Source organism: Trichoderma breve, chromosome 1 (assembly GCF_028502605.1).
Source record: "Trichoderma breve strain T069 chromosome 1, whole genome shotgun sequence".
NCBI lineage: Eukaryota > Fungi > Ascomycota > Sordariomycetes > Hypocreales > Hypocreaceae > Trichoderma > Trichoderma breve.
In genome coordinates, this window is record NC_079232.1 from 6,996,146 (window position 1) to 7,022,250 (window position 26,105).

Here is a 26,105-nt window from a genome sequence, read left to right on the forward strand (position 1 = left end):
ATAAGTAGAGAAGCAAATCTATCATCTAATCAGTAGTAGACGGAACTCCTTCATTGTCCTCGCTGGTATACGTCAATTGAACTGGGGGATAAACATCCTTGCCATATGTCGAGTTCAATGTGATGGCTCCAACAGCAGTGCCATCTTCTAGTCGAGTCCAAGTCTTGGTAGACTTTCCAAGGTCCTTGATGTCAACCAGAACCTGTCGTGATCCTCGAGTCCAAGAACCATACCCTCCATAGCCGGTGTGACGGCCGAAGCAGAAGACAAGACCATTGCCAGTCAAGCCCAAAAACTTGAGATCCTTATTCCACTTGAAGCACCAGTCGTCGCCGTGATCGTGACCGCTAAAGACACCCATAAGATTCTCAGTGTCCAAGAGGGCCTTCATGAAAGCCTTGTCTTGGCCAGTATACTCGAAACTCGTCGTAGCGTTATACAGTGGTGATTGGACTCCCTGCTGGGAGAGAGGATTGTCGGCGTTGATTCCGGGCTCTTTGTTCTCATCGACACCCTTCTGCTGTTGGAAACCGTACATGGCGCCCACAGGAATGTGTACAAAAGCATATGAAGGAAGATTCTTCTTGTAGCGTTCAGTCAGTTGAGCTCTGGTGGATACAAACCAGTCGACGACGCTTTGATCGACCCAGTTGGGTCGGGCAACATCTGAACCATCGGCCTCTTCATCTTGGTAGTAGTTTCTGCGAATACTGAATGAGCCCGTGATCAAACAAACAGATACAGAACTACAATCTGAACTTACCCGCCTCGACTGTCAAAGAACCAGAGGATCATGGCGGGCGTGGAATCACGCTTGTTGTTAGACATGACTTCCAGGTAGTAGTTGGAGACACCGGCGTTTTTGTCTTGGACCATCTTCTTCGTCAGACTGTTCTTGTACTTTTTCTCTCTCTCGTAGATGTTTTCGGAGGAAAGGTTGTAAGCCGAGTCGTGGTCTATGAAAACATGAGCCGCCATGATTGTACACTGTCATCGCTCACAGTTACGTACTGCCGTATGTGGATGCCCAAGGGAGATGACGGGCAACCAAAGGCGAGACAACCATGTCAACATAGTCGGTCGAGTTCTTCTTGAAGGTGTTCTCGCCAGTGACGAAGTCTCCGTTAATCACGACAAGCTGGGGGGATTCCTTCTTCAGCACCGTCTCCATCACCAGCAGCGTGTCCACGTCCTGCAGAGGGCCCCAGTCTGTGTTTTCAGCCTCACCGAAGTGCAAATCGTTGAAGACTGTCATCTGAAATGTGCCTTCGGGAGTGAATCGCAACTGAGGCCAGGCGCACGAAGACACGGCAGCAGCCGCAGCCCGGTGGCTCAAGAGCGCTGCTGACACGAGAGCGCCTAGTCGGAACATGGTGAAGAATGCGGTGAGAAATTGGCGATTGATGAGTGACGCTGAACTCCCAACGGTCCCAAAATCACCTCCGGTTGCATCCTTTGAACCATTATTTATACCTGGAGAGGTTCATCTTCTCGATCAACGACAATCTTGCCGCACTCCGGCGCCATTGAAAGGTTCCTGCAGCTCAAGCGACTTTTTTTCTCCATTCATGATTGTCACCGGCGGGGTGTTGCATCCCACGTGAAAGCAGGGCCCAATCGGCGGCAACTGTTTGTCTCTTCACTGGAATTAGACAAGGGCCGGCTGACACGGCAAAAAGACCCATTGTGGGGATGACACGCCATGATTGTAACAAGATCCCACGTGGGTGTAACCCAGAATACTGGGCGAACGCCGCCACAAAGCTTAGCAAAGCTTGTGTTGATTGCAGGTAGCATCGAGAATGTGGACACTGCAATGCTTGCTTGGCTGTGCTGTCTATATAGCTTAGTGACGCAGACTAATTGTTTAGAGCGCCAGAAGAGACGACACGGTGAAGAAAACGTTCTAGCTGGAATTTCTGGGCGTGAGATTTGCTCTACTACTGAGCACTAAGTCGGTATAGGCTAATTGAATCACCACTTGTTATCTATGAGGATGCAATTGTTGGCGCAGTATGGTCAAATTATTATAAATCAACGAGATTCGCCCTCGTTATTATCTTGCGATTGCACATGTGCAAATGCCCGTTGCCAGAATGAGTATCTAAGATTACGAGAGCCGGACGCTAAGCTCCTGGAAATTTATGAAGGCATCACAAGCCGCAAGCGAAGGATATTCTAAAGGACCAACTGGACTTTTATGTAGTAAAATATAATCACATAACAGCGAAGCTTTGCAATAACATATAAGCATGAGTAGGGTCATAAGGATCAGACAGCGTTAGGATTCGTTGAGTTACATTAGAACCCGAGATCAACCCATCATGGTGCAGGGTAAGTCTTAGCACTCCATCTGGGATGTGCCACGATAGTATGTCAGCTTGACATCCCAGTGGGTATGATCTACACGGGGCTACGATCTCAAAAGTAGACGGATCAGTTCTCGGGCAGCATTCCATTTAGCCCGTGTAACCCCCTTTCAGGAGATCTGTAATTCTGGCAGTAGTCAGTTGTCGAAGTGGACATCACATCAGCCCAGTAAACACCAGATTACCTTCTGGATGTCTTAGTTGTTCACATTTACTGCGCAGAGCCCCTAGAATAGTGACTCTAAGATTTTGAAGACAAGTTGCAATTGTTATCTTTCGCACTACGGCATTGAATTAATGAAGAGAGAGAGCTCATTATGCTGTACCTCAATGCTGAATCTTTAGAGACTTTGGAGTCAAAAGAGCTTGACCAAACAGCAGGATAATAGTGAAAAGATAAAGGCCTCGATATACTGGATGCGGTAGCAGCTCACAAACGTTAGGTTACGACCGTGAATTCAGGGCTCTGTGTCCAGACAAGGTTAGGATTTATTTACATCTACCAGTTAACTAGTTTCATGCCTGCAACAGTTGGTCTGTACCAATCGGCGTTTCGATCCAGTCAAGCTGATTTACTGGAGGATGTTATTCTACAAGAAATAAGCCAATTCCCCATAAGGCAAACGCCGAGGGAATGACCTCTCTTAATAGTGAAGATGCTTTACCATGTTCATGGGAAGCAATGTCAATCCTAGCGCACGGATGGGGTGGCGGACGGATAACGCACTTATCCATCGGATCTGCACACCCGAAGGGCGTGGAATAATTGTCCCCGCGAATAATATGCCAGAAATCGGCTAATATCTGGCATGGAGGAGATCTTGTTAACAATCGGACTTTTCGATAATACTCCACTGTCAGCTACGCTAACGCCGAACCTTGCCTTGCCTGCCAACTGTTCTATATCTTACATTGGCTTTATAATACATCTCGTATATCTGTATAGATTGGTACTGATTGTGTAATGATTTCTCTCAATCCATGTCTTCCCAATTAAGCTGCTAGGATGATGTCAATAATTACCATCACACAACTCCTTGTTCCCAAAACGGAATATGATGCTCAGCGGCCTATCGCAGAGGCATATGAAGACAGGCTAAGAGTAACACGATCTGGGTTACGCAACCTCGTGGACGGAGTAAGCGGCAAGTCAGCCCCCTCTGTGTTTGCCAGGGCGAAACAACAGCATGTTCTGACTGTTCTTTATTGGCTGCGTAGCCAAAAATTCTTTTCCATTACAAGTGATTACTTTATAATTTGGCCTCATTATGCTCAACATCGTGAGAATGTGAATGACTCCAAAGCGAGTTTCTCAAGAGAGACTGACTCCCAACTGATTTCTCTGTGAATTACTGGCCAATACGTTCCTTTTCAAGCTTTCTAATCTAGTGGTTCTTCAGCTATTGACATTCTGGGAAATGTTTACCGATGTTCCGCAGAGCTGAGCTGACGACGGCTTACGGGAAGTGCCGATTAGCCGCTTCGCTTATATTAGTATGTCTGAATTTCTCCTCCTAAATACCATTACCCTAATTGAGGTATCGAGTTGGTGTAACGAATTAGGATAAGTCTCCTTTTGGCCCTGTAAGTAGTGAGAGTGGTGGGGATTCTTCTCCAAATTCGAACCAACATTCATTCAGGCAATGAATCACAAGGCAACTAGATGTTGTAGAAGCGTTCGTCTGCAATATTACCAAACGTTGAATCATGGTAGTTTGTCAGTTACTCGGTATACATAATATCAAGTGATTTAGGTATGGATTTTTAAGAGAGAGTGAAGTTCTAGATATTCGACTTTCAACGCTCTAGAGTGAGCCACTAGATGATTACAATTCAAATATTAATGAAATAAGGATCAGCTGCATGGAAACCTTGGAAATCGATCTGCAATAGGTTAATGCAACTTCCCAAAACATGGTTAGATATAGGCTAATGGAGAAAGAATAAGCGGTGTACTTGGGTCTAATGTTGATCCTCTGCAAGGAAGTTGGTGTCGTTCTAACGTGTGAGTTACGAGTTCACGACATGCAACACTCGTTCAATACCTCACCTGATGATAGAAGTCTCAACTGTTTTGACAAGTATGACGAGTATAAAGAGCACGCTTTCGCCACCATCAATATCCTCTCTTACCACTCCTCATCAGCATTGGAACCTTGATCACCATCTTACCTCAAACAACAATCGGCAAACCATAGGCCATACAACACCCAAGCATCATGAAGTTCAATCAGTTTACCTCTATTATCCTCCTCAGTATCTCCACCGGAGTGCTGGCAGACTTCCAACTCCTGTGTGGCCCATGCTGTGATGAAGGCGGCGACTTCAGTGACGGATGTTATCCCGATGCAATCATCTCTGCCGAGAACAAGCTGGGCTGCGGCAATCTCGACAATCCAAGTGGCGTGGCCACAAACTCATTACTCAGCGGTGGTTTTGGAGGTGCCCTGGGCTGCCCATCGGCTACTTCGTTCTTCAGCATGGGCGGTCTCTGCGGAGTTGGGGACTTGAACTTTTATCAGAGTGGCGATACATACATCGGCTATATCAGCGGTGGAGACGGCTCGCAAGTTGCTACGTGCTATCCGACATCTGGAGATAAGTCTTGCGATTATGGCGCAGCGGTTTGCGATTGGCAACAAACTTGGTACTGCGACTCTTACATTTGCTCATAGAAAGCGTGTTCACATGAGCAAACTGTGGTTGTTATACTTGGCTGTAAGGTATAAAATCAGTTTCAGGAAACATATTGTGACTAGCTAGTTAAAATAAACTGTTGTCAATACATGTAATCTTATACGGCTCGCTTCAGAGTAAAGTGAATAGGCGCAACTATTATAGCTCTCCGCCAAGACTAAATACAACACCTTAACCAGAATGAATCTATTGCCTATTGTAGCATTCTCATAACGGATCGCTGCAATCATTACTTAAGCGTGCATTCAAAACTGGGGTAGCATTTGTAATGTGCAATCGCATACTCCATAGCGCCTATTATCAGCCTTATGTGTACTCGGTGTATTCGGTCGCGACAGTCCGAAGGTGTGTGTATGGCGCCATATCACGACATCAAAACGGAGTTGATCGCCAAGGCAAGAGGACAGTATTTAAAGTCGCTTAAAAGGGCAAACGCCAACATCTCCGCGGGAAAGATATCTTTGTCAAATTATTTGGTTCAATATTTTTGAGCATTTCCGCGCTCGAAGTGTTGCAGAAACAATGTGTCTTCAAATGGCGAGAAATAGCGGTTTCAACACTTTTTGTATAAGTCAAAGATTCCCCACAACTATCGTCTGGGGTCACGCTTTTCCCTTGAAGGATCAACCTATTTATACCAGATGTAACAGATGATCATTCAGCTGCCTTTGAAAGCAAAGTACAAGTTCAAGTTGCGTGGGGAGGTTGCTGCGATTATCCTAGACGTTCAAGTTACCGTTTCCCCCCACGTTTCCACTGCCGCGTGACGGCGTCGGGATCTGCCTCAATCAATGGCGCAATGCGTCTTCGCTCGCAGCAAACTGCGGGGAGATGCATACTGTTGCCGCATCTTTAAACATGAACAAAGATAAGGTATCATCAACGTCGTCATTGTAGCACGCAATCATAGCCCGGAATTCGGGATGTCCAGGATGTTCAAGAAACATATAAATTGCTGGTTCTCTATTTGGTGTTGTGAATTTCATTAGAGTGAAACGTTATAACCAACCTTTATAGCTGCCAGGGTGAGGGCAAGCTTTGGGCAGATTGAGGTCGCATTTCGGCTGGTCGAAAAAGCGTGTCTATTTGTCAAGACGCTCGCGTTGCGAAGTCGATCAAAAAATGGCTGCGGACGGTAAAACGACCAACATCTCCATCCTTACGGATGAGGTGACTTCGAGCATTCATGACTCCTCATCCAGTGACAGAGAGCTCACTGGATCAGAAGAAAATGGATACAACGATGAGAAGAACCCATTCAGAGACCCAGCCATCGCTCAGCACTGGACAGAAGTGTATGAAAAGTCACAATATGAATGTCGCCATGTATTCGATCCGTCACTCTCATGGACCGAAGAGGAGGAGCGTCGTTTAATAAGAAAGCTGGATTGGAGAGTTTGCCTTTGGGCCGTAAGTTTTGTCTGCTTGTCAAACGAGAACGCCAAAGATTTACATACTAACACTGCCACGATGCTTACAGTGTGTCATGTTCTTTGGCCTGCAGGTCGACCGTGGAAACCTTGCACAAGCAGTGTCGGATAATATGTTGGATGACCTGGGGCTCGATACAAATGGTATGTAAAGACTCCCGCCCATAAAAGACACCCAGAAATGAGATATACTAACATGGGAAAAGACTACAACTATGGCAACAGCATATTCAGAATTTCCTTCCTGGTCGCCGAACTTCCTTCGCAGCTCGTTTCGAAAATGGTTGGCCCCGATAGGTGGATTCCCGTACAGATGGTTCTCTGGTCTGTTGTTGCCGTTTCGCAATGCGCATTAACTGGCCGCACGAGCTTTCTCTGTACACGCAGTCTTCTTGGACTGTTGGAGGTTTGTCATGGCCATGTCTCTCATATCTATGCTCAAGCTAACTTGTGACCTCTAGGGAGGATTCATTCCCGATATCGTTCTTTGGCTGTCGTACTTTTACACATCACGCGAGCTGCCTGTCCGTCTCAGCTACTTTTGGACTTCCCTCTCTGTTACTGGAATCGTGACGTCTCTACTCGCATTCGCCCTCTTGCATCTCCGCGGTGCCAACGGCTGGGCTGGTTGGCGCTGGCTGTTCCTCGTCGAGGGCCTGATTACCCTTGTAGTAGGTCTTGCTTCTTTCTTCATGATGCCTGCTTCTGCCGTGCAGACAAAGACATGGTTCCGCCCAAAGGGATGGTTCACAGATCGTGAAGTCGCCATTGTTGTGAATAGAGTCTTGAGAGATGATCCTTCAAAGGGAGATATGCATAACCGGAAAGCTATCACTCCCAAGCGCTTGTGGGAGACGTTGAAAGACTTTGATCTTTGGCCGCTCTATATACTCGGCTTGGTTGTGTTTATACCTCCCAGTCCGCCGGGGACGTATATTACACTCACTCTGAGGAAAATTGGCTTTGACCCGTTTACTACTAATTTACTAACAATCCCATCCGTAAGCGTCCTCCACCGTATGCATTGCTCACTGCCGAAAGCTGACTGTTTTCTAGAACATCTTTCACATTATCAATCTTATTCTCATTACACGATTATCGGAATGGCTCAATGAACGTACCTTGGTGTCCATGTTACAAGTTATTTGGACACTTCCGTGCGTCATTGCCTTGCGTTGGTGGCCTGGTGTGATGGTCAATCAATGGGGGACTTATGCTCTCGTCACTGTCTTGACATCTTACCCTTATTGCCGTACGTTCAAAATATGGAGCTCTACTTTTTTGAAGCTTCTTTTCGCTAACCCATCTTTTACAGATGCAATCTTGGTTGGCTGGACATCTAAAAACTCCAACAATGTTGGCACACGCTCAGTCTCCGCAGCAATGTACAACGTAAGATATTATCTATCTAGTTTGTTCTACTCTTGCTAATCTTATACTACTCTCAGATGTGTGTTCAGGTCGGTAGCGTCATCTCGGCATACATATATGTCGCCGATGATGCGCCATTGTATCACCGTGGTAACACTAACCTCGTCATCATCAACATTCTCGGCATTGTCCTCTTCCTTCTAGCAAAACTATACTATATTTTTAGAAACAAACAAAAAGAAAAGGTTTGGAATGCCATGAGTGAAGAGGCAAGAAAGGAATACACTGCAAACACGAAGCTGCAGGGCAGTGGACGGCTAGATTTCAGGTTTGCGCATTAGCATTTGTGCGTGTACTGCATGACTGGTTGTTTAGATATTAGATACAAGCGGTAGACCATCTATTGTGAAGGGCAATGAATGATAAATATTGTTCTAGGATAAGTCTATACTATTAAGTCCAAGTAAATACCTAGGCCCTACCAACCTTTCCAGGGAAGCCAAGTGTCGACTACAACATCGTTCTCATCAACGACGTAAAAGACATGGAATGCGGCAGCAGTAATGCAAGTATGATTGCAATACAAGTAAACTCTCTGCCCAACCTTAAAATCATCAGTTGCATTATGAGACGAGTTCTCAGTCCCTAATATCCCATGTTCCTGGGATAGCCTCACAACTGCCCAGTCAGGCTGACCCACAACGCGACCAAATCCAGAGAAGCCACTTGTTTCTCGAGATAAAGCAATGACTCCTGCATTGACAAGAGCTTCATTTCGTTCTGGATAAACGCTGCAGACTTCGGTTGCAACGCGGACGGCTTGGTCTTTTTCTGAAATGACTTGTGTTGATACTTGCTGTAGGTCGTTTGTGGGGAAATTGCCTGTGGTTTGGACAAACTAATTAGAGAAGATCTTCATAAATTATTTGATCATTGAGTAATACTTACCTGCATGTAGTTCTAAGTGAATGTTGGACGGTATGGTTGCCTTGAGGCTCTTGACGACATGTGCCGTCGGCGTGGCTCCGATAGACACAGTCAGTTTACGACTGGTAGGGAGCAGCGATGCCGCATCCAAAACACCAGCAATTTCGGCATGCAAATTTGCCTCTGCTTCTTCTGGTGACCTACCGGCATATGAATGACCTGCATGGCAATAGAAGCCGACGAGATTGACATGTTGGGAAGCTTCAGCACGGTTGACCAGGTTCTTCAACGAAGGGCTGGCAGCCAATACACCAGCCCGGTGGGACCCGACATCAATCTTAACAAAGATATCCCATGGTTGTGCTTGACCTTGGTTCTCGAGAAGGTCAATGTGTTGTTCGTTATCGACCATAAGGGTGATGCGAATCGATTTGCGTAGCTCGACTATGCCGGGAAGACACCCGGGATAGACCGGTAACCCGTAAAGACACTAGAAAATGACATCTTCAGTAAATTTGGAAGTGATCATGAGAAGTTATCAAAACTTCGAATACCTCATCTAGTAATCCTTCCTTTACCAAGGGCAAAGCTCCCCGTATCTCCGCCAAAGTTGACGCGACGACGGAACGATATTTCCCATTTGCGAGCATCAACCTTGTGACTTCGATAGTCTTATAAATTAGTGTCCATTATCCACGTTATGAAGACCTCTCAATTCTGGATAGGTAGGCACCTTCAAGGTCTTAACATGTGGTCGAAATCCAATCCCCAATTCTTCCGCATCGCGGTGTAGCCTGTCCACATTTCGTTTTATGGTTGGCAGGCTCACAATCAGTGATGGTGTGGGTAACTGAGAAACAGATTTGTTGAGATATGATTGATGATGCTCTAGAGAATAATCCATCTTGATTGATTCGTATTGATCCTGGTCAACGTCGTAGATACCAGTCAGTGGAGGGAGAGTGTAAGTGTTGAGCTTATCTTATATTGAGTAATGAGGTAACCCGTAACTGAAGTCGTATGGGTCTGCACCCGCGATTATGTCGCAATTGATGGAGAAAAGCAATTAATTAGGTTTTCTTGTTGAAAAATAGAGGAGATCCAGTTTAGGCGGTAATAATTTATTCTACTGCATTGGCGAGAGGCTATGGAGCAGGTCTTGTCTTGGGTGAAAGTAGTGTCCCTCATGACTTCGAGCACATGCATAACCTCAACTCCTTCTGTTTACGGCCCATTAATTGACGATAAAAATCTGCATTGCAAATTATCCATTTGCATAGTGTCAGTTTTCATTTTATAACATCAATGCCACGACTATCAATATTGAATGGAGCCATTGATACGACCGATTGTTCAAATCACTCCGGAAGCAGAATCGCCACCGCCACTAAGTAACTTGGTCGCGGCAACCCGTTTCTATCAATCAATCACTGATATCATTACCAACTTGACAATCTGTTCAAATAATGCATCTCTTCATGTTTATCCATCGTTATCCACGCAGCCGCGCCGGATCGCTGGACTAACTATCAACTAACAGCCGCTTTTGTTGCACAATCAAGGTAAGCTTACGCCCTACTGTCTATCTCCTAGCTGAAGATGGCCTGCTATAGTATACCAGTAGTCAGCATAACCCGATGTTCCGGCGTGGCTGGCCGAGGGTGGTGGCTATCTAGACTATCGTTCCCCATCTCGACCGCGCAAAAGACGCACATTGGCCAGCCCTGGCTGACGTCTGCAGGACTAGCCAATGACTTCAACTTGCGCGCTCTCCAGATCGAAGCATCTTAGCATCCCCCACCTGAACACGCGATATCGATTTTCCCCATGGGCAAGGCGGAGCTTCTAAACCAGCATGGTTTTATCATATAGACTCCTAGCGTCGTTGCCGGGTTCTAATCATCGCTGGCTTATCACTTGAGATGAGATTGATGCTGTGAAGGAGGGGGAGTTTGATACCATGTTGGCGGTTCCAGCACCCTGGCGCACCAAGGAGGCAACATATGTAGATAGTGAGTAGTCGGCTGTTGAAGCTAGACGATACATCTGCCAACTTTATCGCCTTTAAAAAGACGGTGATGGCCACGCGTTGACTGTGTGTCACACAGAACGTCGGAGGCCTAACCTCTTCGATTGCTTCACCCGTCTTGATAACTCGCCCTTGTACAGCATCTCTATCATGTCAGACAAAATGTCCAAAGAAGATTACCAGGTAGATGAAGATACGAAAGTCGGCCATAGTGAGTCGTTCAATGGTGAGACAACCCTCATGAGACAAGCCTATTTGCATAGCGAGCATGGTTGCTAAACAATAACAAAATTCCAGGCCACGATGGACAAGAGCTGAGAAAGAACTTCTCCGTCTTCTCCGTCCTTGGCATCAGTTTTTCGCTGGCCAACTCTTGGTTCGGCATCTCCACTGCTCTGGTCACTGGCATCAACTCTGGTGGCCCGGTGCAACTTGTCTATGGAATCATCATCGTCACTGTGGTGTGTGCTGCAATTGCCGTGTCGCTGTCCGAGCTGGCCTCGGCAATGCCGGATGCTGGTGGACAGTACTTCTGGACGAGCCAACTTGCCTCGAAGAAATATGCGAGGTTTGTGTCATATCTGACGGGATGGATCGCGTGGGCTGGTTCTCTCTTCACCTGTGCTAGTATCGCACTCGGTGTTGGAAATCTGATTATGGGTTGCATCCAGATGGCACATCCTACATTGTAAGTTGTCACTTTGAGCTTGACATCCAACGAAAAACTAACACATGAGATATAGAGTCATCAAGCCATGGATGAGCTTCGTTGCCTATCAAGTTGTCAACATCTTTTGCGCCATCTTCAACATCTCCAGTACTGCGCTCCCGACTGTTACATTCTTCACGCTTTGGACCTCGATTATTTCTTTCCTCGTCATCATCTTGACCGTACCATGCAAGGCCGAAACCCATCAGTCCGCCAAGTTCGTCTTTGCCACTTTCGTCAACAACACTGGCTGGAAGAACAACGGAATTGCTTACATCGTCGGCCTCATCAACTGCAACTGGGCGTTCAACGGTCTCGATGCAGCCACGCACATGGCTGAGGAGGTTCTTCACCCCGAGAGAGCTATTCCAATCGCCATCATCGGCACAGTCATCGTTGGGTTCGTGACTGCCTGGCTCTTCGGCATTGCCATGATGTTCAGCATCAAGGACTTTGATGCCGTCAGCTCGACACCAACCGGCGTCCCCATCTTGGAGCTTTTTGACCAGGCCCTTAGCAACAAGGCCGGAGCCATTGTGCTTTGCTCCTTGATCGTGCTTACAGGATGCGGATGCCTTATTGCCTCACACACCTGGCAAGCACGTCTCTGCTGGTCGTTTGCCCGTGATGATGGTCTACCTGGTTCAAAGTACCTGAGCCGCGTTCATCCCAAGCTCCGCGTGCCAATCTGGGCTCATGTCATTAGCTGCATCATTGTCAGCATTTTGGGCTGCCTGTATCTCGCTTCCAACACCGCATTCAACAGCATGGTCACTGCTTGCGTTGTGCTTCTTTATGCCTCTTATAGTATCCCGGTTATTTGCCTGCTTATCAAGGGACGTTCGTCTATTCGTCACGGACCATTCTGGTTAGGGAAGGTTGGAATGGTTTGCAACTATATTCTTCTTCTGTGGCTTGTCTTTACGCTTGTGGTAAGTAATTTCTTCCGTACGACATCATGGACCCCATTTGCTAACAAGATATTCGCTAGATGTACGCATTACCACCAGTGATGCCTGTCAAGGGAGACAACATGAACTACGTCTCAGTTGTCTATGTGATCACATTCATAATTTTGACTGCATGGTGGTATATCAGGGCTAGAGTTGACTACCGCCCACTTTCTAACAGCGTTCAATAGTTATAGGATATCATGTTTCTTTCTTCATTTCAGTATATTTAGTGTGTAATGAACGCCTCTAATTTGTTTCAGTACATACCAGACCATTGTCTTTCTATAACAGCGTAGATTGAATTACAGACGCCCCTCACGTACTATATAAAAGACGACATCCAATGCAACAAGTCAAACCGTAGCTATAAATTGGCAAATGTGCCTTTAGTAAAGTCCAAGAATATGTTCACCGTTGAGACCAATCTAGACATATATCGGAGCCTATATGGTGATGATGCTATTGCCAGAGCCAAGGCATTGGTTGATGAGTAATAAAGTGATACATAAATAGCCATATGAATACATCACAACGACCAGCGTATAGGTCTTAAAGTACTATTAAAACACTAAATGATGACTCCCAAACAAAATCCTAAATCATCCACACTAAAAAATGGTGTAGTAAAACAGAACTAAGTAGTCTCAATATATCTGTTAAATTCCCTACAAAACCCAGTCAGCACGTGTATAAATCTTGAATCATTTGCAGCGACAACTTACCAGTCAGTGACGGCTTCTCTCCACACCCTCAACTCATGTCGTCGTGAAAGAGCAAAAAAGTCTACAAATTCGTCACCCATAATCTCCCTTGCAACACTGCCTTTGGCACTGAAACGCTCGAGCGCACTGCCGAGACTATTCGGTAAGCGCTCCGCCGGCTGGTCCTCCGGCCTTGATGCCTCGGGAGGAATCGGAATCTCTAATTGCTGCTTGATGCCTCTCATGCCGGCATTGAAGATGGCGGATAGAGCGTAGTGAGGGTGGATGTCTGCGCCGGGGACACGGATTTCGAAGCGTGTTGCTGAAGGCTTGCAGCTTGGAGGGGCGACGAGGCGGATGGATGAGAGACGGTCTTCGAAGCCCCAGCTGACGTTTACAGGGGCCCAGTAGTTCTCAACGAGGCGTTTATAGGAGTTGATGTTGGGTGCAAGGAGAGGCATGATGTCAGGAAGGGCAGTAATGATGCCAGCCAGGAATTGGCGGCCAATGTCGGATAAGTGTGTGAGGTCAGGCCATTTGGGGTTGGGATCAGGTGTGTCGCGGGCGAAGAGGTTATGGCCTTGGAGATTGGTTAGGGAGACGTGGATGTGGCCGGAATTTCCTGGAAGCCCATGTAGCGGCTTGGCCATGAAGCATGGTGTTATGCCGTGCTCGACGCCCAAGGATTTACAGACGAGTCTGAAGAGCATTGGTTAGAGTGAGCTGATAGCCTGGGCATTGGATAGTTGTCAACATACTTGAAGATTGATACGTTGTCAGCCATTTGAGCGACTGGTGAAACAGCCAATGCCTGATCGGGATACGTTAGCATGATGATGCGTGTAAACAATTGATCCCATCTCTCGCGCTTACAGCTTCATATACGCAGGGCCCGCTCTCCGTGTGCCATCCTTCAACAGGGCAATTCGCCTGCAGACTCTGATCAAAGATGTCATGAAAGTATCTCTTGGCCAGAATAGGCCGTGACACGCTGTAGCCAAAGTTGCCCGACGTTACGGGCCGCAGGCTCTGTGGCGTGTTGGAAGAGAGATATGCAGCAAGGTTCTGTCGCCCATGCGGAGCATTATATCCATCTTCGCTGGGAGTCTGGAAGTTCATGAACTCGAGCTCAACTATGAAAGAACATCAGCAATCTATCTTTCTAGGTTATGAGGAGTACAGTTTTGATTGGTGCTTACCTCCAGCCATGCCCTGGAAGCCAGACGCGGCCATAGAGTCCGTCAAGGATCTAACAAGGCCACGTCCATCTGCGACGACAGACTGCTCTGCGAGAAAGAACCGCAACAAAAAGAAGGGAATATTATCCTCAAAGGGCAGTCTTCGCATTGATTCCAGATCAACAACGGCGTTGAAATCCGCATAGCCCGTCTTGGCGCTGGTCAAGTTGCTCTCTTCCGAATACAGGAGGTCATGCATGTCCCAGCCAAAAATAGCAGAGCTCATGCCGAATCCTCCCTTGAGGCTGGAGAGGAACTTGCTCTTGTTCATAATCTTGCCTCGAAGAATGCCATCACAGTCAATGCCTGCGACTTTAACCTTAGTGTCGCTGGCCAGGAGCCTCTTGAACTGACTGATTGTGGCATCTTCATCCTCGACGCCATTAACAAGGCCGTCCATGGGGGGTTGGTTGTGATTCTTCAGAGACTCTTGTGGAGACATTGCGTCGTTGGTACTCATGGCCTGCTGTTTGCACAAGATTGGAGAGTGTATAGAGAGTGATGAAAGTCCACGAGTTCTTATCTATTCTTGATAAAACGATAATTTCCCTTCTTCGAGCTGTTTGCACTGTTTTACAATGTGTAAGTGTATTTCTTGGGAGAGAGAATACGGCACTACGTGAGAGATCCGCGCTCTCTCTAAAGTGCCCATATTATTGACTCCTCCACTTCTCGACGACGCGGAGATCCCACGCTCCAGCCCGTGAGGCAACTACATGTAGCGTAGCCGCGTCAAACAACACTACGGATTTCACAAAGGGCATGAAAAAGCTCAAGCTAATAGAACAATTCTATTGATAGCGGTTGCGATGCGGCTGCGAGCGCGGGAGTAAAAAGGCCAATCATTATCGTTTCCGCGGTGTGGGTGGAGATGGCACCATGCAAATGCCCACATGGTGATGGCGGTTAGCTTTGCCTAGGTTGGGATCAAGGTTGATTGTGGCAAGCAGACTAGTTTGCAGCCAAGCTTGATCTAATACGACTCACATTCGTACTCCAATATGGGAGTAATGTTCCCCGAGATGTACAGAAAGCGCGGCAATGCGGCCGGCTTAAATTGCCGGCCTCGTATCTACATCCCTTCCGATGATGCGGGCTTGTGGTAAATTGAATCAGCTGTCGATATTGGTATCTTTACACTATGGGTTCCACGCCTCAAGCCATTCCGCGGGTCTACACCGTGGCAATTCTCGAATGTGACACGCCCATCGAGCCGGTTGTGAAGCAGTTTGGCTCGTATGGAGACATCTTTGAACGGTTTTTGAGAAATGGGCTGGCCAAGTATCTGAAGCATACTACCGTATCTCAAGATGTGGATCTTCAATTAATTAAGAGTAATATGGTGGATTTGGGGGATCTGCCAGCTTTTGATCAAGTTGACTGTCTCCTTCTCACTGGAAGTAGTAAGTCTTGTTATTGAACATGGTCGAGATGTTGATTTGGGTTGTTGGTTAACATTGAACCCAAAGAACACAACTCGTTCGAAGATGACCCCTGGATTCTACGGCTTGTTGACTACATCCGTACTGCATACCAGACGACCAAAATACCAATTGTTGGGATATGCTTTGGCCATCAGATCATTTCTCGAGCTCTAGGTGGTGTCGTACAGCGTAATCCCAAGGGATGGGAGGTGTCCGTTGACCACATCGATCTCACACCAAAGGGCCGCGAGCTCTTTAATTCCGCATCAATAGTAAGCCAAGAGATAGTTTCTCGCCTCATATAATAGCCGTTAACATGGGGGGACAGGATCTTCATCAAATGCATCGAGATGCAGTCCTCCAACTCCCAGAGGGAGTTCAAAACCTCGGAACGAGTCCAGTCTGCGGCATTCAAGGGTTATATGCACCAGGGCAAATATTCTCCCTACAAGCACACCCAGAGTTTAATGGGGTGATCATGTCGGAGATTCTTACACTGAGGCGGAGCCAAAACGTTTTTGATAAAGAAATGTTTGAGAGTGCCATGTCGAGGGCTAATGCTCATCATGATGGAGCCATGGTTGGAGAGGCGGTTTGGAAGTTTCTAATGGAGGGCTGAGATGTAAGCTGCGAAGTTGTATTAGTAAATGCATCGAATGTGTTAGCAGTAAAACAATCGCTTTCAATTAATGTGCTGCCATAGCTGTCTCTGAAATACGCATAGATACAGATAATCTAGAAAGATTAGATAATTGCTATAATAAAAGCCGGAAAACAAGAGGAGGTACAGGTAGGTATTTTCTTCAGCTAAATTGGATAACACATGCACCTCAGGCACTTGTAGGCCAGTTGATTCAACACCATTATACGCAACAAATTACACTTCCTTTATATAATAAGCATATAATTATTATCCCATATTGCTTCTCATTGATGACATTGATACTTATAAATCACAACTTTATCCTTGCTTTTCCTTCACGTGGTAGCTCTTGAGCTTAACGAAAGCGTCATACCCGCGTGGCCCCAAGGTGCAACCCAAGCCGGACTTTTTCCAACCTGTCCATGCAAGGTCCTAAAATAAGACTATTAGTACATAACTCATTGATTGTAGATTATAGAGCAGAGAGTGTCCAACTTACAGGGTTTGGATAGTCGCAGCGATTCACAAAGACGGTACCGGCCTCGAGCAGCTCAATCAACTCCTCGCCGCGGGCAATGTCCTTTGTCCACACGCTCGCAGTCAAGCCGTACTCGGTATCATTCATCAATCGCACCGCCTCGTCATCATCCTTGACCTTGGCAACGGGAATAACTGGTCCGAATGTTTCCTCACGCATCACATCCATGTCGTGAGTCACGTTGGTGAGCAGGATGGGAGCAACAAAGTTACCGTCTTTGGAAGCGCTGGTAAATGATTTGTTCTCGGGAGTGGCGTTGACGGCTCCCTTGGCAAGGGCATCGGAGATTTGCGCGTTGATGGTCTTTTCAGCGGCGCGAGAGATGACGGGACCGACCATTGTTTTGGTATCAAAGGGATCACCAAGAGTATACCTGAATTGACAATTAGTTAGCAAGGACTCAGTGTGTGATAGTCAAATGTGGCAACTTACTTCTTGAGCTCATCCTGAAGCGCCTTGACAAATTGGTCATGTACGTCCTCATGAACATAGATGCGCTCCACGGCGCAGCAACTCTGGCCAGAGTTAAACACAGCGCCATCCACCAACTGTTCAGCAACATACGCCAGATCCGCATCCGGTCGCACATACGCCGGATCATTACCACCAAGCTCCAAGTTGACAGGAACAGTACTATCCGCCACAGCCTCGCGGATGGCAAGCCCACCCGCCGTCGAGCCGGTGAAGCTCACCAAGCCCAGCTCCGGCAGCTTGACAATCTCTTTGAGTGTGACCGGGTTGCCTGACTGGATGACCTGGAGGACACCTTTGGGCAAGCCGGCGGTGGCGAAGATTTCGGCGATTCGCTCGCCTACGAGAGGAACCTGCGGAGAGGGCTTGAGGATGACGGAGTTTCCGGCAAGGAGGGCGGGAACGAGAGCGTTGACAATGATGAGGTAGGGGAACTATGGATGCTTGTTAGCGCCGACTCATCCAATATGAAGTCTCTGGCATTGCATATACTTACGTTCCATGCAAAGACGATCAGTGTCGGCCCAACGGGAATCTTCTTAATCTCTCTCTTGAACCCAGCTTCCTTTATCCTCCCAGGCAAGCTGGCCAGCGACTCCTCCGCAATCTCCAGCAGATAATCAGCACGTTTCTGCATCGTCTCAATCTCCTTGTGACTGAAGGCAATGGGCCGTCCAATCTGCTCTGAAAGCTCGCGGCCAAGCTCCATCTTGCGCTCCTGGATAATCGCCAGGGCCTTGGTCACGATGGCGCGGCGCTCAGAGAGGGACAGCTTCCGATAAGACTGGAACGCATCCTTGGAGCGACGGGCGATATCGCGAGCTTCATCGAGCGCGGTTTCTGGACGTTCGCAGATGACCTTGTTGGTCGTGGGGGAGATGGTTTTGATGGTAGACATTGTGTCGATGTTGAGATGGTGAAGGGAGAGAGAGAATGATGGCACAATGGACGTTCGTTGATGCTTCATTTCCTCGACGACATCGTATCTGTTCGTTTCGGAGATAGAAATATTATACCTTTCCACCCCACACGTCATGGCAATTCAGGGTCCAACTCATTACGCAGATCGATCATAGCTCGGCATCTTCCTCGTGTGTTCGTTGAGCTATCCATGGTTGATACCCCGCGAACATGGTTTAGACCCCAGGGCGCAATGTGTTGTGATTGGCAGTTGAGGGCACCAGCGTCAGTGGATCACGGTAGACGACGATGAGATGATGGCACCGTTGACACGGATAAATTTCGATAAACTGTCCAAGCAATCAAGCATCAATCACAAGCTCGAGGTAAAGTGGATGTGGACACATGGTGGTGTGGAGGAGAAATTGAGGTGCAGAGGTGCCGAAAACGCACCCGCCATCAGCAACCACTAACTGTAGCGCGTTTGTCCCCTAAAACGCTAACCGCGCAGTGGTCATACGGCACTGCGACCCGTTATCGCTAGGCGGCTATTATCAATTGCGGGCCTACACAGCTCAACACCACATGCATACGAGCATCACTGCGCCTCTAGATGCAGATGAGATAGCTTGTCTAAGGGTTTGGTGTGTGGGGGTAAGATGTAACTACAGCTATTTATTCATCGTGGAGAGAGAAGAGAATACAGCCAATTCAATTCAAATCGCGGGCTTGAAGAATACATATTCTCGTTGTCGTAAAGTGTACCCTCTTCCATCACCACATCATTTCCAAACTCTCTTCGTACAAACATACACATAAACCTGTACATAACTTACATCTTATATCCACTACATCAACATCAAATCTCACCATGGTTGGACGACTTTCTGGAAAGAACGCCATCATTACAGGCGCAGCTGGGTATGTCTGCACCACCGCCCTGGAAGTCTCAAGCTTCCATCAACATCTGTACATTCCATATTGTAGAAAAACATTCAAATAACAGCCAATCTACAGCGGCGTCGGCCTCGAGTCCACCATTCTGTTCCTACAGGAGGGCGCCTCCGTCCTCATGACAGATGTCAATGCCGCAGCCCTCGAAAAGGCCCTCTCCAAGGTCAAGAGCGTCGTCACCACCATCCAAGGCAAAGTCGACACAAAAGTCGTCGATGTCTCCAAAGAAGACCAAGTCGAGGCTGCTGTAGCCTTCGTCGATGGCTGGGGCGGCGTTGATGTCATGTTCAACAACGCTGGCATCATGCACCCTAAGGATGGCGATTCAGAAGAGTGCCCCGACGACATCTGGGACTTGACCATGAACATCAACGTCAAGGGCGTGTGGTACGGCTCCAAGCATGCTGTTCGCTCTCTCAGAAAACACGGCAAGACCAAGGGCAGCATCATCAACACAGCCTCCATGGTCGCCATTGTCGGTTCGGCCACGCCTCAAGTTGCCTACACTGCAAGCAAGGGCGCTGTCTTGGCTTATACGCGTGAGATGGCCATTGTTCACGCGCGAGAGGGCTTTCGCTTCAACTCTCTTTGTCCCGCTCCCTTGAAGTAAGTTCATGTTCACACTATCACACCATGTGGCCATTGAATCTAACGCCTAATTGCCAGCACTCCCATGCTCCAAGAGTTCCTCGGAGACGACAAGCCCAAGCGCTTCCGTCGCGAAGTCCACTTCCCCACGGGTCGTTTCGGCGAGGCCATTGAGCAGGCTCAAGCTGCGGTCTTCCTAGCAAGTGACGAGAGCAGCTTCGTCAATGCTCATGACTTTGTCGTAGACGGTGGCTTAACAAAGGCATACGTGACGCCCGAGGGCCCAGCGACTGCAGCGCCTCAAAACCAGGGAAAATAAATAAAAATGCTTCATGTTGTTGGAAAGTTTGTATAGTCAGTGTAATGTTAAATTAAGCTTAATTTTTTCAAGCAAACGAGATCCAAATTTCCTGTTCCTGCATGACTCTGCATATTGCCCAAGGATTTTGCTCGCTCTTTGGTCGTGTCCAGATGTGCTCAAGAAGCGTCAGTGTACTCGAAATGTTGCCCAGGCCAATCGTCTGGAACATGCACTCCAAGCGTCGTCGAAGCTGGTCTCGTCGAGATCCGTCCAGTGTGCATGAGCCCACCACCGCCAGGACCCAACAGAGACTGGTGTTGATGCGCGCTGTTGGCGGGAGCTGTTCGAGATAGGAAAAGGTTTCGGACACAGCGTTGTCGATGCTCGTCCTTTGTAGCCCGCCGCTCGTAGCTTCATTCCTAAAGACCGTAAGGAGGTACAAGTAAAGCGCTTGCTGGAACATGTAACCACAAAGGATGACTTCCTTGGTCGCATCTGAGTTGGGCGTATAGGACAGAATTTCAGCCCGCAGCGTTGCAAATGCGATAAAGTCGTCGGGTGATGGGAAAGACGAGTCGACATCGACAGCTCCTCCGATGGTGCGCCTCCCAAACTCGAATATCCGTGGTATCAGAAGCAAAAGTTGCAGCCAACACCCACAAAGCTGGCCGATATACCCCGAGGCGACCAGGTTATGGGCCTCGAGTTCGAGTGTTGGGTTCAAGAGCGGCGCGTTCCTTGAGGCGGGACTTGCGGAGATCATGCTGATGGTGACTGTGTAGACGTAGTATTCGATGATGAATTTCTTGAGATCATCGCGGACAATGTGGTTGTGGTTTGTGATGAGATCAACCGAAAGTGGCTCGACGGCTTGCAGATGGTCAAACACCACGCCGTTTGTATCCCCTCTAGCCGTCTGGCTTGATGTCAGTATAGCATTCAATAAAATAGTAAGCTGTGATACTCAACAGCATAAACATACCTCTGTAAAGCACATCACCAGAGCCCCAATGGTCACCCAGAGGGGGCTTGGGTCAGATCCATTGATGTACGCACTGATGGCCTGTCGAAAGCTCCTGATGGAGTTGGTGTAGTACCGCTGGGCCACCGCCTTGAGATCTCTCCGCTCTTCGTAAACGGCACGATGGGCAGCACTCTGGGAAAGGACCAGCTGAAGGACCAGCTTGTTGGAAAAAGAAAGCGGCACAAGTTGAAGGACAAAGGGGTTGGACGATGTCGACCCGTTGCCCATGCTGACGGCCGTTCGAGCGAGGTAGTGGCTCATGAGATCAAACGTCCCGTTCTCCGCCTCTGGAATCATGGATGGAGGGCGTGGAACTGCACCCATCAACATGAACCCGGGTAAGAGCCCTGACATGTCAATGTCCGCCAGGCTCATCAGTGCATTGTCGTTGTCGCGCTCATCATCATCATCATCTACATGTAGGTCTAGCAGCTCGTCCGGAATATCTTCGTCCTCGTCCATCATCTCCATGGCAACCTCGACGTTATCAGACGACTGCTGCATCGACATGCGACGCTCAAAGGGCGATGCTAACACGCCAGAGGTGTCGGAGCCAGGAGAGAATGAATATTGACCCTGCATCTGGCTGACGACTGGTGGTGACGCGGTGGTGCTGGTGCTGCTCCTCCGCACGGCTGGGCCCTCTTCCATCTCTGTGCTGTGATGATCACGCTCGGCATTGGTTGGTGACAGGTTCTGGCGCTCTTGATCTTGATCCCCGTCCGAGACGCTGCGGTTTGTACTCGAACCTGAATTTGAGTTCGCATCGTCCAACCGGCGAATGTTATTGTTGTGCGTACTCGTAACCTCAACTCGCTGGTTGCTCGTCTCGCCACCGCGCGCCGGCCAGTTGCACACCAGCTTGTTCCTCTTACAGCCGCTGCACGCCGGCTTCGTCTCGTCGCACTTCTTCTTGCGACTCCGGCATGTGAAGCATCCTGTCCGCACCCGCAGCATTGGCTGCCTCAAGGGTCGCGGACGAGCTGCCGTCTTAGCTTGCGAAACCTCTGACTGAAGCATCATGCGCCTTGTGTGCTCATTCTTTTAGTTGATGCGAGTTCCGGGATCTCAGTCGGCAATGCCTGTAATCAAGTCCTACCCCATAGACTCCCGTCTAGAGCAACGATTAGGTGCGCTAAGATACCCGTTGATACGTTGGGGGGCCAATGATAGACCTGGCTAGCGTCAGCCATGGAGTCTGTCAACTTATTGGAGAAATAGGACTCCATTTCTTCCAGTCTTGATGAAGCCATCTACAAAGAAGGAAAAGAGAAGAAACAAACAGAAGACATCGTCTTCAATGACAAACGGCCAACGGGGCAGTTGAGGCTTGCAGCAGGAGGATCACGTGTGGTCACACGTGATTCTCAACATACAGGTACATGTAGAGTCCAAGGCCCTGCCCCTATAGATAACGGTCATGATCAAAACAAGACCAACTTGTGGCAATAAAGCCGGACTGAGTCATTCCAACTACGTATACATTCATTTCTTTGTTACACAAATAATGTAGCCGGTAAAGAAGGGTATGCGTCGGATGTCGGGTTGAAGTTCTGAAGGCCACCTCTATCAGTCGACTTAACCTAGAGTTTGGGGCAATGTAACAATCCTAGTATTCGCTACTATTTGACCAATGTACTTTTAAATATATTATACTAGATAGCATTAATGACGGAAACTTAACGACATCGATTGTTATTACTTTAGTAGGGATAACCTGATGGTGTGATCAACGATGTAAGACCTCATAGGCCGAGTCGATGAAATGAGCACCAGTCCTAGCAGCGATACAGCTCAAATGACATTCACCCATACGAAAAGCTGTTGTACCACGCAAATCCCAGATAGTCTTCTCGTATCATTTACCACTTAGTTTCAAATTCATCAGAGGTAAATATTTCTGCGATCCATGAACATCATCTTCCATGAAGCCACCAGACACTGCAGGTTGTCCATCGCGCATACGGGGAATAGTAGCCTTGAACGCGATAGCCTGGTCGAAGAAACCACAGTATACAATGTTCTCAACAGAGAGTTCGTATAGTTCTGCAATTAATTCAGGTTGTAGAAGACCAGAATTCTTGACTCTGTCATATGTCTCTTTGTCATTAAAGATGATGTCGAACGTGATCTCGTAGGGGCCCGCGTTTTTCGACCTAATAACTTTTGCTGCCTCTCCGATGGTCTGAGGGAAAGGGGTAGGTTCAACGATCTCAGGTACTGCATTGACTGGTGTTGGGTACAAGTCTGCGTCCTCAAGTTGAAAACTTCTGTCAGCATCCTGATGCTTATGTCGTAATCGCTCTCCAGTTCCGACAAGTAGAGCTTCAAAAGAGAATAGCGTCTTTTGTTTGCCTTGATCCCCGTCAAGAATTTCGCTCGCGTCTTCTTCCCCATCTTCTAGGTTCATCAAATGATAGACTGAGAACTCAGCACAGAGACCTGTCTCAATTTCTCCCTTTCCTCCCAACCCAAAGCCAAAATTGCCGCTCGTGGCTTTTTGGCCTTTATATGGTCCGTGAACACACCCAACTCGAGCAGTGGAGGCAATGCTCGTAGCTGTTGCTTGTGTCTCGGCGAGCGCTTCAGCAACCAGAAACACGTTTTTTGCATGGACCGCCTTGTTAGCCTCGTCGTATCCGTATATATGGAATCCAAGCTCCCATTTCTCGGTGATGTGTGCGTGCTGCTTAGTCACGTACGCTTTGATTCTATCCAAAAGTGGGTGTAGTTGAGAGATTAAAGTCGGATCTACAAACGATCCCATAAACATTGTCCGGTAACCGATGACTTTGGCACCTTCTAATTTGACTGTGTAACAACCGCCGTCTCTCTTTGAAGAGTGAAATGTAGTTCCATTTACCCTAACGGAGCAATTATCCGACAGCGGTGAATAGGTGGAGGACGAAAGATCAATGTATCCTCCAGGACCATGAAGCTGGTCAGGGCGAGATTTCTCGTACAGTGTATGAGCAGCAACGGTAGTGGGAGTACAAACAGCTCCAGGGAGAAGCGGCCGCACATCAAATGTCCCATCTCTGTAGATCGTTGCCTGGGAAGAAGGGCTCTTGGGCGTAGCGCATAAGCCGCCGCATTCCATAATCTTGCCCATATGTGTGAATCCGCCCAAGATATGACTGTCAAGGGAGAGGACGGGACGACAGGATTGATCAAAGGCGTGGTAGGCGCAAAAGGCAACGTATGGCGCCGGGTCGTAGGCACGGCCGCCAATAATGATGTCAAAATCTGGATGAGCTGACATGGCTCGTACATAAGGCTCTGGGCCCATTTGTCCAACAATCGTCTTGGTGGCCTCGATATCATCAGCCGTCAAGGGAGGCACACAGGGGCCACAGCCTGAGACATTTCCCGTACGCAGCCGTTCCAATACGGTACTGCCGTCAATCTCGCTATAGATCGCCAACACTTTCAGCTGAGCAGCACTGAAAGACCATCAACCTTAATTAGCAAACAGCCCAAGAGATACATGACTGAGTGGTCGAGCTTACATGTTGGTTGAAGAAGCCATGATCTCTTTAATGATGTCCACAAGCTCTTTAACATGACTGTTACTTCCATCCCCTCCTGCCGATCCAATAAGTACCGGAAGACGGTATTTGGTTACTATGTCGACAAGCTTCCGTAAATCCCTTTCATAGGATGCGCGAGGGCAGGTCATTGTTCCCAATGCCAACTTCATAGGCCCTGAATCGGTAGAGCCAGAATCCAAAATGATTGCAGTGGGTATTTTACTGATCGATGAGTATTCTAAGGCATCTTTGATGTCAGATTCATCGAAGCCATAGCCCAGCATCCCAATCGGTGTAATAATGCGGCAGAGCGGCTCAAGGCCTGGTGTGAGAGTGGCAACGGAACCCATCTTGCAGAATAGTTCGAAAAGACTGAAAGATGTAAAACGTTTAAACGATTCTTCATTAACTCAAATATGTTACCTGTTTATTAGAAGCTTGTATCTTATATATGTCATGCAATATACAGGATATAGAGACAGTGTCTTGCCGTGCTACGGCGTTGAGGCGAATTCCGTTCCGACTTCCCGCCCGCCGAATCAGCCACTTTCGGCCCGGCAAGCGATATTCGCATGTAGAGCGAATTTCGGATGCCAAACTTGTCTCTGTCACAGCGAATCCAAGGCCACTTCAAGTCTCCTCATGACCACACATCGTAGACTCGGATAATTTCTGCTATCGTGCCGAAGATGCCGGCCGTAAAGCGAACTTCGATTGCATGCACGACGTGCCGGCAGGTCAAGGTTTGGTTCTCCACGTCTTACTCCATAGTTAGAAGGGTTCCATTTTTGTTAATTTGTTTGGTCAAGCTGCGATGTGATGCACAACAACGATTCCCGGCTCCTTGTACGAGATGCGAAAAGCAGGTAAAAACATGCGTTTTTGATCCAAGATTCAAGCGACAGGTAGTCAGAGGGTAAGCATTACTTTCCATTGTCTCGTTTCTAAATATCTCATTGTCTCTAGAACTCTACAGAAGGTGATTGAGGAAAAAGAAGAACTCGAGAAGCTTATCGATTCGTTGAAGAATGGTTCCAGAGCCTCTGATGCCAGTCCATCAATTACTTCCAAAAATACGAAGACGCCTGAGGACATTGGTGTCGCAGTAGATACTTTGCTACCTCCCGAGTGTGCGACACCATCCTCTACAACGACAGTATATGAGCTCGGCGGTGTACATTTCGGGCCTCTTGTCATCAACGAGCTTTTGGAACAGCAAGTTTTAATCCAATCACGCAGGAAACAATTATTCTGACTTGATGCAGCTTTTATATCAATTATTTTCATCATGTTCCCTTTATCACGTCC

At 47.9% G+C, this 26,105-nt stretch overlaps 11 protein-coding genes across 11 annotated transcripts; 5 read left to right on the forward strand and 6 right to left on the reverse strand.

Moving 5' to 3' along the window:
* Positions 1-25: 25 nt before the first annotated feature.
* T069G_02047 (calcineurin-like phosphoesterase domain-containing protein) lies at positions 26-1,372 on the reverse strand (the record flags this gene model as incomplete). Its single annotated transcript, XM_056169257.1, has 3 exons — positions 26-701; positions 764-956; positions 1,012-1,372. 3 exons carry the CDS (start codon positions 1,370-1,372, stop codon positions 26-28), a joined length of 1,230 nt encoding a protein of 409 aa, XP_056034573.1.
* A 3,216-nt stretch (positions 1,373-4,588) lies between these two features.
* Positions 4,589-5,044, forward strand: T069G_02048 (uncharacterized protein; the record flags this gene model as incomplete). The annotated part of the gene is made up of 1 exon (XM_056169258.1): positions 4,589-5,044. The coding sequence occupies one exon, from the start codon at positions 4,589-4,591 to the stop codon at positions 5,042-5,044; it is 456 nt and encodes a 151-aa protein (XP_056034574.1).
* Positions 5,045-6,188: 1,144 nt separating this feature from the next.
* On the forward strand, positions 6,189-8,208 carry T069G_02049 (major facilitator superfamily domain-containing protein; the record flags this gene model as incomplete). Its single annotated transcript, XM_056169259.1, has 7 exons — positions 6,189-6,476; positions 6,547-6,640; positions 6,703-6,902; positions 6,958-7,497; positions 7,553-7,748; positions 7,812-7,888; positions 7,945-8,208. 7 exons carry the CDS (start codon positions 6,189-6,191, stop codon positions 8,206-8,208), a joined length of 1,659 nt encoding a protein of 552 aa, XP_056034575.1.
* Positions 8,209-8,345: 137 nt separating this feature from the next.
* On the reverse strand, positions 8,346-9,698 carry T069G_02050 (putative serine dehydratase domain-containing protein; the record flags this gene model as incomplete). Its single annotated transcript, XM_056169260.1, has 4 exons — positions 8,346-8,749; positions 8,816-9,284; positions 9,349-9,465; positions 9,528-9,698. 4 exons carry the CDS (start codon positions 9,696-9,698, stop codon positions 8,346-8,348), a joined length of 1,161 nt encoding a protein of 386 aa, XP_056034576.1.
* Positions 9,699-10,985: 1,287 nt separating this feature from the next.
* Positions 10,986-12,673, forward strand: T069G_02051 (amino acid permease domain-containing protein; the record flags this gene model as incomplete). Its single annotated transcript, XM_056169261.1, has 4 exons — positions 10,986-11,034; positions 11,121-11,511; positions 11,567-12,464; positions 12,524-12,673. The coding sequence occupies 4 exons, from the start codon at positions 10,986-10,988 to the stop codon at positions 12,671-12,673; spliced, it is 1,488 nt and encodes a 495-aa protein (XP_056034577.1).
* Positions 12,674-13,119: 446 nt separating this feature from the next.
* Positions 13,120-14,866, reverse strand: T069G_02052 (glutamine synthetase, catalytic domain-containing protein; the record flags this gene model as incomplete). The annotated part of the gene is made up of 5 exons (XM_056169262.1): positions 13,120-13,150; positions 13,208-13,885; positions 13,945-13,997; positions 14,060-14,319; positions 14,386-14,866. The coding sequence occupies 5 exons, from the start codon at positions 14,864-14,866 to the stop codon at positions 13,120-13,122; spliced, it is 1,503 nt and encodes a 500-aa protein (XP_056034578.1).
* Positions 14,867-15,565: 699 nt separating this feature from the next.
* On the forward strand, positions 15,566-16,467 carry T069G_02053 (glutamine amidotransferase class-I domain-containing protein; the record flags this gene model as incomplete). Its single annotated transcript, XM_056169263.1, has 3 exons — positions 15,566-15,827; positions 15,894-16,120; positions 16,177-16,467. 3 exons carry the CDS (start codon positions 15,566-15,568, stop codon positions 16,465-16,467), a joined length of 780 nt encoding a protein of 259 aa, XP_056034579.1.
* A 342-nt stretch (positions 16,468-16,809) lies between these two features.
* Positions 16,810-18,398, reverse strand: T069G_02054 (aldehyde dehydrogenase family domain-containing protein; the record flags this gene model as incomplete). Its single annotated transcript, XM_056169264.1, has 4 exons — positions 16,810-16,923; positions 16,991-17,402; positions 17,462-17,934; positions 17,997-18,398. 4 exons carry the CDS (start codon positions 18,396-18,398, stop codon positions 16,810-16,812), a joined length of 1,401 nt encoding a protein of 466 aa, XP_056034580.1.
* Positions 18,399-19,271: 873 nt separating this feature from the next.
* T069G_02055 (enoyl-(Acyl carrier protein) reductase domain-containing protein) lies at positions 19,272-20,261 on the forward strand (the record flags this gene model as incomplete). Its single annotated transcript, XM_056169265.1, has 4 exons — positions 19,272-19,321; positions 19,418-19,741; positions 19,799-19,960; positions 20,021-20,261. The coding sequence occupies 4 exons, from the start codon at positions 19,272-19,274 to the stop codon at positions 20,259-20,261; spliced, it is 777 nt and encodes a 258-aa protein (XP_056034581.1).
* Positions 20,262-20,328: 67 nt separating this feature from the next.
* Positions 20,329-22,287, reverse strand: T069G_02056 (fungal specific transcription factor domain-containing protein; the record flags this gene model as incomplete). Its single annotated transcript, XM_056169266.1, has 2 exons — positions 20,329-21,159; positions 21,226-22,287. 2 exons carry the CDS (start codon positions 22,285-22,287, stop codon positions 20,329-20,331), a joined length of 1,893 nt encoding a protein of 630 aa, XP_056034582.1.
* An 838-nt stretch (positions 22,288-23,125) lies between these two features.
* On the reverse strand, positions 23,126-25,147 carry T069G_02057 (acyclic terpene utilization family protein atuA domain-containing protein; the record flags this gene model as incomplete). The annotated part of the gene is made up of 2 exons (XM_056169267.1): positions 23,126-24,710; positions 24,777-25,147. 2 exons carry the CDS (start codon positions 25,145-25,147, stop codon positions 23,126-23,128), a joined length of 1,956 nt encoding a protein of 651 aa, XP_056034583.1.
* Between the last annotated feature and the right edge of the window lie 958 nt (positions 25,148-26,105).